This window comes from Molothrus ater, chromosome 3 (assembly GCF_012460135.2).
Source record: "Molothrus ater isolate BHLD 08-10-18 breed brown headed cowbird chromosome 3, BPBGC_Mater_1.1, whole genome shotgun sequence".
Lineage (NCBI taxonomy): Eukaryota > Metazoa > Chordata > Aves > Passeriformes > Icteridae > Molothrus > Molothrus ater.
The window spans coordinates 53,189,645-53,205,193 of record NC_050480.2 but is presented as its reverse complement, the minus strand read 5'-3'; the positions used below and the strand labels follow the sequence as shown (position 1 = coordinate 53,205,193).

Below are 15,549 nucleotides of genomic sequence, written 5' to 3'. Positions count from 1 at the left end.
CCAGCAGACTGGGAAAGTATAAAGCATAGTTAAGTGAAGTGACAAACAGAAGTGAAGTAACAAGTGAAGGAACAAATAGAAAAGCTGTTTGGATGACAGGTTCAAGAGCCTTAATTTAATGTCATGCAGCCAAGTGAACCCAACAGAGAACTGGAACAAAGTAAAATGAGCAACACTCTCAATTATTTTCAGTGCTGTGGTGGGTCATATGAGATACCCATCTTTAATTTAGATCAGAGGGCATATTCCAACATGATGTCTCTAGTAATAATATGGTACAAAAAATAGGAGAGAATGTTATTGGTGTTAAAAATAGTTTAAACATTTGTACATTGCAGTCGCTCCAATTCCTACAACTCAAAAATACAAATTATATTAATTAATAAGATTTTTTTGTTACATGCATGATTAATACCTTGTGAGCAAAATCCCACATTAGAAGTCAATAGCAAAACTCCACTGACTTCAACAGGATCAGTTTCATTCTGTGTGTTATTGATTCAGTTCTGCTCATACAATACCTGAAGTTGGCTTTCAGAATAGAAAGCATTTCCTTATTATAAAAAACTGAAATGTAAACTAGTTTTGAGCCAATTTCAGATAGTTCTTTTCAGTTTGGGATAGAGTTTTACTAGGAAATTGGGGTCAGGAGTTGGGAGTGTGGTGGGAAGAAACCAAAACAGATCTTAGATTGCACTGTACTAAAAGCATACATAAATTTAAATTTCAGAATTTCTTGCTTATCTCTTTGGTTGATAACATCTCAAAGATGGCATAATCAGAAAACTGTTTTGTTGTTTTTTATGACGAGCATATGCTAGCAGTCTAGGTGATTTAGTGGGGGAACTGCAAAGATATATAACATAATAGTTTGTGATATTCCATGCTAACATGTGCAGGGAATATATTAACTACATGTTCCTTTAAGCGAGAAGACAGCTAGAATTGCAAAAATATATTTGGCTCTGTCCTTAGTACTGTTTATATATTTTGTACAATGACTCTTGAAAGCAAAATGCATTAATGCAGAAAAGCAGTGGAGAATGAAGGACATGGATCCTGACCAGCCTCGGCCTCTCTCTCCCATCCCCAGAGGATTCCACTTCTTCATTTAGCTAGACATTCTGTTGCCAGTAGCTTATTTACAATTTCCTAAATCTTACTCTGTAGTGGTTCAGGAGGAATGTGAAAAATGACCCTTTCAAAGCTTTATCTACAACCCAAAGGCTAGGGAATGACCTGCAAAGGAGGTGATTGGAGCATGAACTCCTGGGGCTAATGAAACACTTGGAGCCAGGTTTTCCAGTTTCTGTATGAATGCTTACATCCCAAGAGCTATTATGCAGCAGGTGCCCTGTGTTGGTGGCTTTTTGTCCTCTGTGAGGTCTCAGAATTCCACATCTCAGTGGAGAGAGAGACACGTGGTGCAGTCTCAGTGTCCTGCTGAGCATGTCCACAGGAGGGAGGAGCTCAGGTGCATCACTGTCCTCTGCACTGGGGACCATTGGGCACAGTGGCACTGTATGTACCAGGGTGCTGGAGTGCTTTTAAAAAGGCACATGCTTCATTCCCAAGTGTCTGCTGTGAGCACTGAGTCACTGTGGCAAAGCAAACACGACCTTCTTAGGTGTGGCTGCTGCCAAGTCATTTCTTAATGTAGAAATTGGCCCCAAGGGTGCAATTTGGTACAAGCAAGTCGTTCATGTAAGGCTGGAAATAGGTATTTCTCAGATAGCCAGAAAGCTCTATAGTAAGTTAAAAAAAAAAAAAACTCTCATACAATACAGTAGTTGTGGTTTTATGTGCACCAAAGTTGGAAGATGACTTTATGAATCCCAGAGCTGTTTTAACTTTCCCATATTGAATACAGAGAGAATTTTATCTGATCTTAACTCTAGTACATTAGTATACATTGTACAATGCTACTGAGCTACTGAGTTTCCGGGGGAGCTGTAACTTTGAATTTGCCATAGATCATATATTCAAAAATCACCCATTTAATTCACATTTTTTGCTTCAGAACACTCAGTGTGGTTTGAACTGTGGAACAAACTCCCACAGGAGCTAAGGACCGCTGCAAACCTTACCACCTTCCCCCTCAAAGAGCAACATGTCTTTTTTTTGTTCTGCCATCTTAAACATAAATACATTCAAGCTTGTATGCTTTAAAAACCACTCAGCTCTCCCCGAGGTAAAACAGCTTACCTCACACAGCATTCCCCATTTGAGAGGGTGAGAAACAAAGAGGGAATAAACCATAGGTGGCAGCTGTTAGTTACATTGCTTAATTCATTACAGAACAGCAGGGTAAGAACCTGCATAAACTAGAACAGCACGTTTGGATGTGACCATTTGCTGTAATAATCTCACAGTAAATTAAATGTGATTAGGATGATTTGGGAAGAGGATGGTTGCCCAAAGAGGACAATATTCCTGGGAGTTACACAGAGTATCAAATGCAGCAGATTGTTTTCTCCTATTAATAAATTTATTGTCTGTAGCTGATGTCATATTGTAAGATTCAGTGTTTCTGACATGCATGCATGCAGCATATCTTGTTACTTTAAGAGTTTATTCAGTGCTTGTCTCTTGAAAAGATTCACTGGGTGGTTTTGAATTTTTTTTAAGATTTTTCTTCTTAATAGACTAAGCATAAAAAAGAAGTGAAAATATTTTAGTTGGTGAGGACTGTTGCCTTTTCATACATGTCTGAAATGACCAGTGGAATTTAGTCTGACAGATGGGGAAGGAAAGGGAAAAAAATAGAGCAAGCATAAGAAAATTTAGCCCAAGGATAAGCTTCCTTTTAGTATTCAGTTATAAGCACAGCAAAACAGAGGCTTAAAAAGAAAGCACTGGATCAAGCCTAACAGCGCTGTGTGCCCGACTCTGGAGTCGGCGCGATCCCTCTAGAACTAAGCGCCTTCAGCTTTTTGAATGAGCTTTCATCCAGTATATTTGTATTGTGTGCGGAGTAAAAGTGACACATCTTTCCAAAATTTTCTTTCAGAACTACAAGAGACACATGGATGGCATGTATGGGCCTCCAGCCAAACGCCACGAAGGGGATATGTATAACATGCAGTATGGCAACCAGCAGCAGGAAATGTATAACCAGTACGGCAATGCTTACACAGGGCCTGACAGGAGGCCCATGCAGGGACAGTACCCATATCCATATAACAGGGAAAGGATGCAGGGCCCAGGACAAATGCAGCAGCATGGAATACCTCCCCAGATGATTGGTGGCCCCATGCAGTCATCATCCTCCAGTGAAGGTCCTCAGCAGAACATGTGGCCAACACGAAATGATATGCCTTACCCTTACCAGAACAGGCAAGGTCCAGGAGGCCCTGCACAGGCCCCTCCGTATCCAGGGATGAATCGCACTGAAGATATGATGGTACCTGACCAGAGGATAAACCACGAGAGTCAGTGGCCTTCTCATGTCAACCAACGGCAGCCTTCTTATATGTCATCCTCAGCCTCCATGCAGCCTATCACTAGACCTCCTCAGTCATCCTACCAGACACCACCCTCTATGCCAAACCACATCTCCAGAGCTCCAAGTCCAGCGTCCTTCCAGCGCTCTTTGGAAAACCGTATGTCTCCAAGCAAGTCTCCTTTCCTACCCTCCATGAAGATGCAAAAGGTTATACCCACAGTTCCAGTGTCACAGGTCACAGGACCTCCACCCCAACCACCACCGATTAGGAGAGAGATTACCTTCCCCCCAGGCTCTGTAGAAGCATCCCAACCAGTCTTAAAACCAAGACGAAAGATTACCTCAAAAGATATTGGTAAGCATCAAAAAAAAAAACAACCTTAATATAAATTGTGAGGAAAGGGACTTTGATTCTGGTTTTGGGGTTTTTTTTTCACATTTTAAGACACTCCTGACAAATAGTGAACTTTGGTAACTACAGTGTGATTGTTTTCAATAAAAATGTGATAACGTGCATCAGTGAGGATGACAGGTAAAACTCATCCCAGACAATCTGACATGAAATGAAAGCAATATTTTATATGGAGACTCAAGGTCTTCACAAATGCATTAAAAATGAAGCTTGCCTCAGATTTCAAAATGAGATGTGTTGAAAGGTCCTTTAGAATGTCTGTTAAATCACCAGTACAGCATTTAGCTTAGCAAAGCTTTCCATGTTTTTGTTCCATGGAAGCTCATGCTATTCTGCTCTGTAGTTGGAGTCTCTGCTTTCCTTGAATGGTCCATTAAATCATTCCATAGTATTTGTCCTGTTTGTTTCTCCCCCACTTCTTAAAAAGATCCCCAAGTATTTTCTTATCTTAAATTTTGGTTACATTTCATCCATTCAAGTTCTCATACTTCAGATTTCCACGTTCCTGACAGAGTGTTCTACGTTTGTTTACTGATGAATTGGGTCAGTCAAGCTCTTTAGTTCGTACGATTGTTTCAGGCTCAGCAGTGTCAGGAAGAAGAGCCCTGCCAAGATATTCTCCAGCACTAAGGCTTAGCAGCTGTTACAGAAAACTGAACAGAACTAAGCAGTGAAAATAGGGTCTTAATCAGTAGCCACTTAATTTAAATTTGCATCCACAGAATGTCACAGTTTACTCTTTCAGAACTCCCTAACAGTCTCCAAGGATGCACTAATACTGTTTTACTTCTCCCTCTTTCTTTCTCCAGTAACTCCTGAGGCCTGGAGAGTGATGATGTCTCTTAAATCTGGTCTTTTGGCTGAAAGTACCTGGGCGCTAGACACTATTAATATTCTTCTGTATGATGACAGCACTGTTGCTACTTTCAACCTCTCTCAGGTAGGTGGGAAAGCATTATACTTCTCAGCATTCCAGGGAAAGAAAAGCGAAATAAGACACCTACAAAAATGCTGCTGGCTTTTCCAATTTATTCTAATTAACATAAATTTTAATATTGAAAAACTTGCACTTCTTTATGATTGGCAACAGTGAGTAACAAGAGACAGATAGAGGTCACATAGAGGAAATAAAGAAGCCTGAAAAAAGAATGTGTCTTGTAGAAAGGAGAATGTAGGAATATAAGAATTTTAGCACTGCCAAAAGCCTAATGTGTAAACTCACACACATGATAGTATAATCCCTCAAAACAGCAGTATGTTAGTAATCTTTCTTAATCTGTGTTTCTTTAAAGACTTTGCAAGACTATATTAAACTGGTTTTTGGTGACAACTTGTCCTGTTCAGTACTTCCCTGTGAGACTGTGGGATTTTATTTAATTGCTTATTTTCTGTTCCGTTTCTTCTTCCAGTGAATTAAGTTTTCACAGGAATACCAAATTGACAATTTAAAGGCTAAAATCCACTGTCTATCCATAGCATACAAACAACACAGGATTTAACAGTGTGTGCTTTCGCCTCACTGCCTCCCAGCATTTTTCAGCTCTGCTCCAATCATTTGCCTGTTAGGTGGTAGTAATAGATGGCGTGCTGATAATTCACATCATCTAAAATTTGTACAAATTAAATATTCAGTTTCTCTCCTCCATTCATTCCTTGGTTACTAATAGTGTAGCTCATAATTTTTTAAATATAATGATTTTTTTTTTTAAATACAGACACAAATGGTACATTACATCCCACCTGACTTTAGAACTAGGGATATCTATAGCATGATTTATCTCACCCAGAAAAAGAGATCTAAAATAGGTCAGATGAATCATACCCTAGAAATGGCCTGTAAAAGACCATTGATTATAAAAGGAATCAAGACAATTAGGTTAGGTTGTGTGACTAGTGTGGGTGTTTGAAGTTAAAGGAGGTGAATCTCCTCTGAATTCTGACAGAAGTTGTGTTAATACACCCTATGCAAATGGCACAGAATACCAGACATATTGTAAATACATATATTCTTTTGTTATGTTTGCTTTGGACTCTGTTTCCAATGGCAGCCAGGATCATATGATGCCTGGTAACTCCTGTGGTTTTGATAAGCATCAGTTTGTTCTTAGTTCTTTGAGAAGCTGGCAATCATAAGAGAATATAGAATGGACAAAATATAGAATGGACATTTTACTGAAAACCCATTAGCCCACAATTTAAAATAAAACACATTAAAAGCCAGACAATTAAGCTGAATGCATCATAACAACAAAAAATTTTTAATAATAAAGCCACTAAGTGTAAATTAATACCAAGTTCAAGTACTGCCTTTCCATAAGACAGTGATTACAAGTTAATTAAGAAGATTAAACCTAAATGAAAACTGTTTCTGAAGGGTGACTTAGAGCACCAGCCTCCAATAACAGTTTTAAACTACTGCCAGTTTTAAAGTATTCCAATCGAGATGAGATATTAATCTAGGATATCAGTACCTGGACCCTGAAACTGCAGGTTCCTACATGACAGTTGGTTTTAGAGACAAAGGAGGAAAGGAAAAATTGCAAACTTTAGATATCTAATAAAAGTAGAAATCAGAAAAAATAGCCGAGTTAGGAGCTTCAGTACTCTGTACAAAAAATGAAGAGTAATAGGCATTTCCAAGGGGACAGAACAGCTAAGCCAGATGTCTGCTATGGCTTAAAGGAGACATTTATAAAGTTCTGTACGTCTCATAGCTGTTACAGTTGAAGCAAACAGAGCCGTGATAATTTGACATTATATACTGTTTGGACAGACTCTAGAAGAATTTCTTTTGATTAACTTCTGCCATGCAGGACCTAGCCACAAGTCCACAGCAGAATGAGAGAAATATTCACATATGAATGCATCAGTGTTCCTAGTAAAATTCCATGCAGACAAAAATATTTATGTGATTTTTATGTTCTGTCTTTCTTCTTCCCTCAGTTGTCTGGATTTCTTGAGCTTTTGGTAGAATATTTTAGAAAATGTCTGATTGACATTTTTGGAATCCTTATGGAATATGAAGTGGGAGATCCAGGTCACAAAGCACTTGATCACAAAGCAGCCAAGAAAGATGATAGTCAGTCCTTGGCAGAGGATACTGGAAAAGATGAGAATGACGAATGTATTGACTATTTTGATGAAGATGAGGAGGAGGGGGAGGATGAAAAGGTAGAAGGAGAAGAAAAGAGCATTGTTTTTTCTACTCCTGGTGCCATTGCTGATCCAAGTGAGAGGCCAAAACAAGCCAGTAAATTTGACAAGCTGCCAATAAAGATTGTAAAGAAAAATAACCTATTTGTTGTTGACCGATCTGACAAACTTGGACGCGTTCAGGAATTTGATAGTGGACTTCTCCACTGGCAGCTTGGTGGTGGTGACACAACTGAGCATATCCAGACTCACTTTGAAAGCAAGATGGAGATTCCACCACGCAGGAAAGCCCCTCCTCCCTTGAACTCTCCAAGCAAAAAGAAGGACCTCGAGGGGAAAGGTGAATCTGAGGAGCAGCAAGAAAAGAGTATAACAGCAACCATTGATGATGTCCTCTCGGCTCGGCCAGGAGCGCTACCTGAAGACTCAAACTCTGGTTCCCAAACAGAGAGCAGTAAATTTCCCTTCGGGATCCATCAAGCCAAAAGCCACCGGAATATTAAACTGCTAGAGGATGAGCCAAGGAGCCGGGATGAGACTCCTCTATGCACCATAACTCACTGGCAAGACTCCTTGGCCAAACGCTGCATCTGTGTGTCAAATATCGTCCGTAGCTTGTCTTTTGTGCCTGGCAATGACACCGAAATGTCCAAACATCCAGGCTTGGTGCTGATCCTGGGAAAGTTGATCCTTCTTCACCACGAGCATCCAGAAAGAAAGCGAGCACCGCAGACTTACGAAAAAGAGGAAGAGGAGGACAAAGGGGTGGCCTGCAGCAAGGATGAGTGGTGGTGGGACTGCCTCGAGGTCTTGAGGGATAATACATTGGTCACATTAGCCAACATTTCTGGGCAGCTAGACTTGTCTGCTTACACGGAAAGCATCTGTTTGCCAATTTTGGATGGCTTGCTGCACTGGATGGTGTGCCCATCTGCAGAGGCACAGGATCCTTTTCCAACCGTGGGGCCCAACTCAGTTCTTTCGCCTCAGAGACTTGTGCTGGAGACCCTGTGTAAGCTCAGTATCCAGGACAATAATGTGGACCTTATCTTGGCCACCCCCCCATTCAGCCGTCAGGAGAAACTCTACGCTACTTTAGTTAGGTACGTTGGGGACCGCAAAAACCCGGTCTGCCGAGAAATGTCCATGGCGCTCCTATCGAACCTTGCCCAGGGGGACACATTAGCAGCAAGGGCAATAGCTGTGCAGAAGGGAAGCATTGGAAACTTGATAAGCTTCCTGGAGGATGGGGTCACTATGGCCCAGTACCAGCAGAGCCAGCATAACCTCATGCACATGCAGCCTCCGCCTCTGGAGCCGCCTAGCGTAGACATGATGTGCAGGGCAGCCAAGGCCTTGCTGGCCATGGCGAGAGTGGACGAGAACCGCTCCGAGTTCCTTTTGCACGAGGGTCGTTTGCTGGATATCTCAATATCTGCTGTCCTGAACTCTCTGGTTGCATCTGTCATCTGTGATGTACTTTTTCAGATTGGGCAGTTATGACATAAGTGAGAAGCCAAGCATGTGTGAGTGGAGATTAGAGGGTCACATATAACTGGCTGTTTTCTGTTCTTGTTTATCCAATGTAGGAAGAAGGAAAAAAAAAGAATCTTTGCTCCTCTGCCCCATTCACTATTTACCAATTGGGAATTAAAGAAATTATTAATTTGAACAGTTATGAAATTAATATTTGCTGTCTATGTGTATAAGTACATCTTTTTATTTTATTTTTTTTAACCAAAGTTGCTGTCTAGTACATTCAAAGGTCACACTTTTTTTTTCCATAGATTATCCTTTTCAATGTTCTTTTCCATGTTTGTATTGCATATTTTTTGGGAAGCGAACTAGTGACTTTTTAAAAAAAATGTTATGGCAAACCATTGTATGATGGGAAAAAAATCTCACCACTTTGAAACAAAAAGGTGAAAAATAACCAACATACCAAGTTCCTGTGTGTTTTATTTTTTCAGATAAGGAAAAAATAAAAAAAAACTTGTATACCATCACCCAAAGCTCTGTGCAATAGAAGATTCTAGTGATGTAGGTATAGGGGATCAAGGAGGGTGTCAGTCAGTAGTCAAAATCCAAAACAATACTGATTTCTCCTCAGGAGAAATGGTTATATTAGGCTAGGAGCAAAACAAAACAAAATAAGTCAAGTTAAAAGATTTTTAAACAAAACCTGAAGTTAAACATCAATTGCTTCCTCACCAGAACTGTCTTGTCTACATCTTTTTTTTTTTTGACCTTCCACAATGACAGTTCTTCACGATTCCTTTAATCATTTTTTAAAATATTTTTTTATTGCCTAAGGGCCGTGATGTATATAGAAGTTGTACATGAAACATACCCTCATTTTTTTTTTTTAGTACAAAGTTTTTAGTTTCTTTTTCATGATGTGGTATCTACAAAGTGATAGTAGAATTATTTTTTTTCTTTCATTTGGGCCATATCTCCAAAAAATAATAAAAAAAAAAGAAAAAAGAAAAAACCCAACACAGAAAACCAACAACTGAGGGTAATGTACAAGTTTCTGTATGTATAAAGTCATGCTCTATTTCGGGAGAGCAGCCGATCACAATTTGCTTTATAAATCAAGGTGTGGAAATGGTTACGTATGGATTGATTTAAGAAAATGGTTACCAGTCTACAGACAAAAAATATATACAGGAAAAAAAAAAAGGAAGAAACACAACTTCAAAGATTTTTCAGTGACAAGAATCTGCATTTGTATTTCAAGATAATGTAGTTAAAAAAGAAAAAACTTGATGTAAATTCCTCCTTTTCCTCTGGCTTAATGAATTTCATTTATTCAGTATAAAATCTTTATATGTTCCACATGTTAAGAATAAATGTACATTAAATCTTGTTAAGCACTGTGATGGGTGTTCTTGAATAGTGTTCTAGTTACAGTGTGGGATATCAGAAAGCAAACTAATTACAAGAAAGAGCAATAATGATTATTCTCTTTCCCCTACTTTATTATTATGACCTTCAAAAATATTACACTATTGTATTGCAGCAACTTGCTCTTCTTTTAGAAAAGCCTTCTCACATCTCAGAGAAGCATTTTTAATTATTATATATAAAACCACGAAGCCTCAAAGGGGAAGACATGGCTGTCAAGTGATAGTTCTGACTATGCAGGTACCCAGTCTCTGTGCTGTGTTTGGGGGACTGAAGGCAGATGTTAGAAAAAGTGACAAAAGATTTTGTTAAAGCAATAACCAACTGGAAGAAATCGATCTGTATTCACTACCTGTAATTCTCTCTGTTGGTTAAAGGTGCAAATACCCCAGTGATGTGGGTATTTAGAATAAACACCCACCCACTTCTGGATACTGTATGTGTCATTGCATACTTACGTGGCCTCTTATGCTGGGAGTCCCCCGTTAAAGTGGATCAGGCTTTAATAGAGCACATCCATCGGTATAATTGGTGGGAGATGGCCATTTCCCTTTCAGGAATTAGCTGGTTTCAGATACATCCACTCTCACCTGGTGGTACCTTGTTGCTGAATATTGTTCAAGCACTAATTTTTGCTATTTTATCTTGGATCATTGACTTTGTTAGTGTGATCATAAAAAGCTAATAATAATCAATTTCCCTGGAATTGCCACATAATTACACTGTTAGTGGATATCCTCCTCCCCTCTCCAATAACAATACAGAGGTACTTGAAAATTACAACCCCCTTTGGCATACTGCCCATTTTGTTCATATAGATTGCTATAACATTAATATATGTAAGAGAATTTCAGAGACAGGTAAAGTACATACAATTATAAACCAAGTTTGAAACGTGCCTCCCTAGTGCCACGAGAAGTAATTTCTCTTTCTAGCTTCTCTTACCCAGTAATCTCTCTACTCCTACATCATCTGCTGCAGTGGTCTGTCTTCCTCTTGCATATCACTGCTTTTAGAAATGTCTGGTGAATTATAACCCACTTGCAACTCTTTTATCACAGAGGGAGGCATATTTCAGGGATGATTTTTACAGCCTTTTGCTGGGCAGTGTGAAAGTAGAATGCCCTGGTAAACATATTTCTTACTAATATTTTAATGCTTGATGCCGCCCCACGGATACAAGGAAGCAGTTAAATAAACCCTCTGCTGAGTGTTATGCACTCCTTTCTGATCAAGGACAGCAAAGGACATCTATTCTCTTCCCTCTTCAGCCTTCAGACCAGAGTCCTCTGGGGAAAACTACACCTGTGGCAAAACACTCTCAGCTGTAAGAGGCAGCATGTTAATGCTCCTCAGGACTGCTCCAAGCCTGCTTAAAGAACATGGGGGGGAAAAACACCCAGCCAGCCACATAATGTCCATGTGTATGTGACATTTCCTGCCACCTTTCCAGCTGGGCTAAGAACTAGCCAAGGAAACGCAGCAGTGAAAGGAAAAGGTTAACAGTAAGGACTCTGCCTGAACATGATTTTATTCTGTTACAGTAACAGTACTAGCAGTCTGAATCACTGGTTAGTATTACATCACATTTATCAGTAGAAAGGTGACACATCAGAGCTCCAATTCTCCCTCTTGTCTTCACATGATTTAATCTTTGCCACAATGTCTCTTAAGCCTTTGGAGACGACCTGCTCATGAGACTTGTGCACTTAGCATGTTCTGATGGAGTCCTGACCAAGCCTGAACTGCTGTTGGTATTGTTCTTACAAGAGGCAGTTATTTAGGAAGCAAATTCTACATCTTTATGCAGATGTGATCACTGTGATGAAGCTCAAGAGCAGTAGTAACAGGATGGACTAACTGAGTTATTTAAGGCAAAGCAGCCAGTTAGTATTTTTGGCACTAATCAACCACAAATACTTGACTAACTAACTGTATCCATGTATATAAATCTACCTGATTCTTTGGCAAACCCAAGCAATTAATTACTTGCAGGTTGAAAGAACATCCATGTGTCTTTACTGACCTTTAGAATCACTTCAGGAATTAAATGCCTGTCCCTTTTGACAGGAAAAAATGGTTTTGGTTCTTGTTAACATAACTTCCTACACTACTCTTTCAGAAACCCCACAAAACAAAAAACAACGCATGAAAATATCCTCCTCAGACACTCCATGTTTTCAACTACCCAAAATGAAAGACGGAAAGGAAAACTTCCTGTGTTCAAAAGTCTGTGCACTTTCTCTTCCATCTTTTTCTGTTTCCCACCACAATCTGTGCCATCACCACCCCAAGACCATTACCTTTTGGCATGGATGCACCTAGAAGAAAAATTTACTTAATTAGAGGAATACTGTAGGAAAAGCATGTACACATGTTACATGTTAATGATTCCTATACAACACTTTAACAGTGCAATTCAGGCTACACCTCTTATTTTATGAATAATATGAAAATACCTCTTACTAATAAAGAGGTGTAACTGAAAAAAAAATTACCATCATCTTCACTGTTCCCCCCCACAGAAGAGAGAGGATTGTAAGCATTCATATAGTGCAGGGGCTCAAGCCAATTTGAAACTGAACAGAGGTGGCACACAGTGAGTTCACCTTTCAAGAAGCTGTGAGTAGATTCCTTACTCTGCAGGCAGTAGTGGTGATGTACCTCAGCAATAATAACACTACCACAGAAGTCGGTCTTTTTAACTAAGAGCGGCCTGAAATTTTGAGTCTGAGCACTCCAGAGAAAGATTACTTTTATCACCTTTGGCCCAGAATTATCGAATATGTGGACCCATGTTCTCAGAAAAAAAACACAAAGCAGTCCCTGCTGCAAAAAGTTTATTTTCCAAGTCACAAAGAAGTAACTGCAGGTAGAGAAAGAGGAGAAAATAGAAACAAAAACAACAGTAAACTGAGAAGGCAGGTACTACTCTTGTAACAAAGTGGAATTCAGAGATCTAAAATACAGCCCATGCCACTTTGATTTTCCTCAGGATAATTTGTGAAATTTCAGGGTGCTCTCTACTTGTCTTCTCATGAAATCTTACAGTTCCCCATGGCAAATTCCTTTCCATCCATCCCTCAGAAAAATTATTTTAAAGATTACTGAGCATGAAGAAAGAGAGAGGAAAATTAAGGTGGGGGGGGAAGGGTGAAAAGGCATGGTCATTTGGAGAAAGGCAGAACACAAAGCTGAAAGAAAAGCTTCCTATGTCCCTTACTCTATGTTTATGCCATTCCAAAGAAACAATTAAACCAAGCCAGGGGAATTTGGCATTTCATTGGTGGCTGGTATAAATACAATGGAATTAAAAACATAGTTTTAGTGGGAGCAAGGGAAGGAAAGTATGAGTCTCCAAGTGTAGACTGGTAAATTCAGGTTTTCCTTAATTGCATTTACCTTAGTTAAATCCACCCTCAGTTGTTTATTTGTGCATTGTCAGAAATGGGTTTGCAAAGTCTGGCCATCTTTTCTGTGAGTGTCAGTAACTCCAGATAAGGGAGACAACTGTTCTGGACTGCATACGAAATACAGCCTGTCATGTGCCTAAACTACTCATTTTGTGCTTCTAATTACTAATTCTAACACAAGCTAAAATGCATTTCAGTGCAATGCTGTTGTACAGTATAAAAAAGTGTAGGTTTATACTTCACATTTGTTTTAACTGGCATAATAAATGAAGTAGCAAGATCTTCATCTGATGCCCTCAACAGAGCTATGTCTTCCCCTGCATTTGTTAATTTACTTGTTCTGTCATTACTTAGTATATGTGGCATTTCCATTAATTAAGCACAGTTAACTACATTGAAAGGGCGATGCAGTGGAATTGCCTAGCTAGCAGAGCAAATCCCTAATGACTTGGGCATCTCTACAGTGTTTATTCAGGTCTGCAAAGAGACTCCTGAAGGACAAACATTCTGACTTTTGCTCCACTATAGAGCATTTTTAAAAGGCAGGTTGATGTATTATCATGCCAGGAGAAAGATATGTTTGCCTAACATGAAAAATACATGCTAGATAAAGCTTATAGTATTCCATGATGAAATTCTGCTTTACATGTAGTAATTCGCTTACCAGTTCTACATATGCATCTGCAACTGAGAAGAAGAAAAACAACTGAATCATGTTTTACCATCAAATTATAACACCAAATTTCAAAATCAACTATTAAACTTCTTTCACTCTAAGAGATTTTGGAAAGAAGCAATGTTCCACTGGATATATCACCATCAGTGAAGCTTACAGTGGACTTCTTTCAAGAAGATTCTTTTTTGTTTTTTAATACAAAAGATAAAGCTCCATACATACTGAAACACAAAACCTGATAAATACTATAATTTAAGCATAAAGCTTCATCCACAGAACTACCACTATGCATATTATATGCAGCTAAGGAAGACCGACTTGTAACAAGAAGTTATTTGTTATCAATATCCTGAGTCCACCTAAAAAATAAAAGTGTATTTCCACCCATTTGCATAGTCATGCATGTTTCACTGGCATGTGTCTCACAGTGCAGAAGTTGTTCTTCTCTTTAGTTCCTATTCTTTTCTTAATATTTACTCCCTAAACCTCTCACGTTGCTTCCTTCCTTTCCCCTATGCATTAGTACCAAATAGAGTCCTGATTTTTCAAATAACTAGCCTAGGCTTTCTCTCTTATTGATACCTTGTAGTATACAGAGGGATTTCTTCATTGTGCTGAATTAAGTCACCAGTTCTTGAGACACTAGCATGTTCCAAAGGTTCTTATCCTGTAGGGAAAAGTGACTACAATGGCTCCCAGCCTTAACAGTGCAGATGTGGTCGAGATCTGCCAAGGAAAGGTAAAGAGCCTCGAGTTACACATTTGCCATCCCACACCTTCAAAAGACAGGCACGTTACTTAGAGTAAGCATGGTCAGGATACCTCCCACTAAACCAGGCTGCTCAAAGCCCCATCCAGCCTGGCCTGGAACCCTTTCAGTCATGGGGCACCCACCAGCTTCTCTGGGCAACCTGTTCTAGTGCCTCACCACCCTCATTGTGAAGTTCTTCCTTATATCCAACCTCAACCTGTTCTCTTTCAGTTTAAAGCCACTGTCCCCCATCCTATCAATAAACATTCTCATAAAAGTCTCTCTCAAGCTCTCTTGCACGGGTCTCCAGAACCCTTTAGGTACTGGAAGGCTTCTTTAAGGTCTCCCCAGAGCTTTTTCTTCTCCAGGCTAAACAGCGCAAACTCTCTCCACAGGAGAGATGCTCCAGCCCTCTGATCATCGTGGTGTCCCCGCTCTGAGCTCGTTCCAACAGGTCCCTGCCTGTCCTGCGCTGGGAGCCACAGAGCCGCACGCAGTCCGCCAGGCAGGGTCTCACCAGTCCGGAGAGGGACAATCCCCTCTCTCGCCATTCTCGCCACTCCACCCCACCTCCTGCGCCACAGCGGCCTCGGGTGTCCCGCTGCTTGCTTTCCGTCCTGCGCTGCCCCGGCTGGGCAGGGCCGGCCCGGGCCGCTCTGGCCCGCCGGGCTCCCTGACGGCCCCCCCGGGAGCAGGCCCCGGTCCCTCGGCAGCCCCGGCGGCCTCGCAGTCGGCATGGGAGGCCTGGGGCGGTACGGTCGGCCTCGTACAGCCCCTGTGCCGCCAGGACAG

General features: G+C 40.3%; 1 protein-coding gene across 4 annotated transcripts in view; it reads left to right on the top strand.

Moving 5' to 3' along the window:
- Positions 1-9,883, top strand: part of ARID1B (AT-rich interaction domain 1B) — a 325,133-nt gene extending 315,250 nt beyond the window's left edge. For all 4 annotated transcript variants that reach the window (XM_036379450.2, XM_036379449.2, XM_036379453.2 and 1 more), the window contains 3 exons: positions 3,011-3,800; positions 4,667-4,797; positions 6,801-9,883. In XM_036379450.2, the coding sequence (XP_036235343.1) occupies positions 3,011-3,800; positions 4,667-4,797; positions 6,801-8,513 (2,634 nt within the window). In that variant the 3' untranslated portion in view covers positions 8,514-9,883. The remainder of the gene's footprint in view (positions 1-3,010; positions 3,801-4,666; positions 4,798-6,800) is intronic.
- Positions 9,884-15,549: the final 5,666 nt, after the last annotated feature.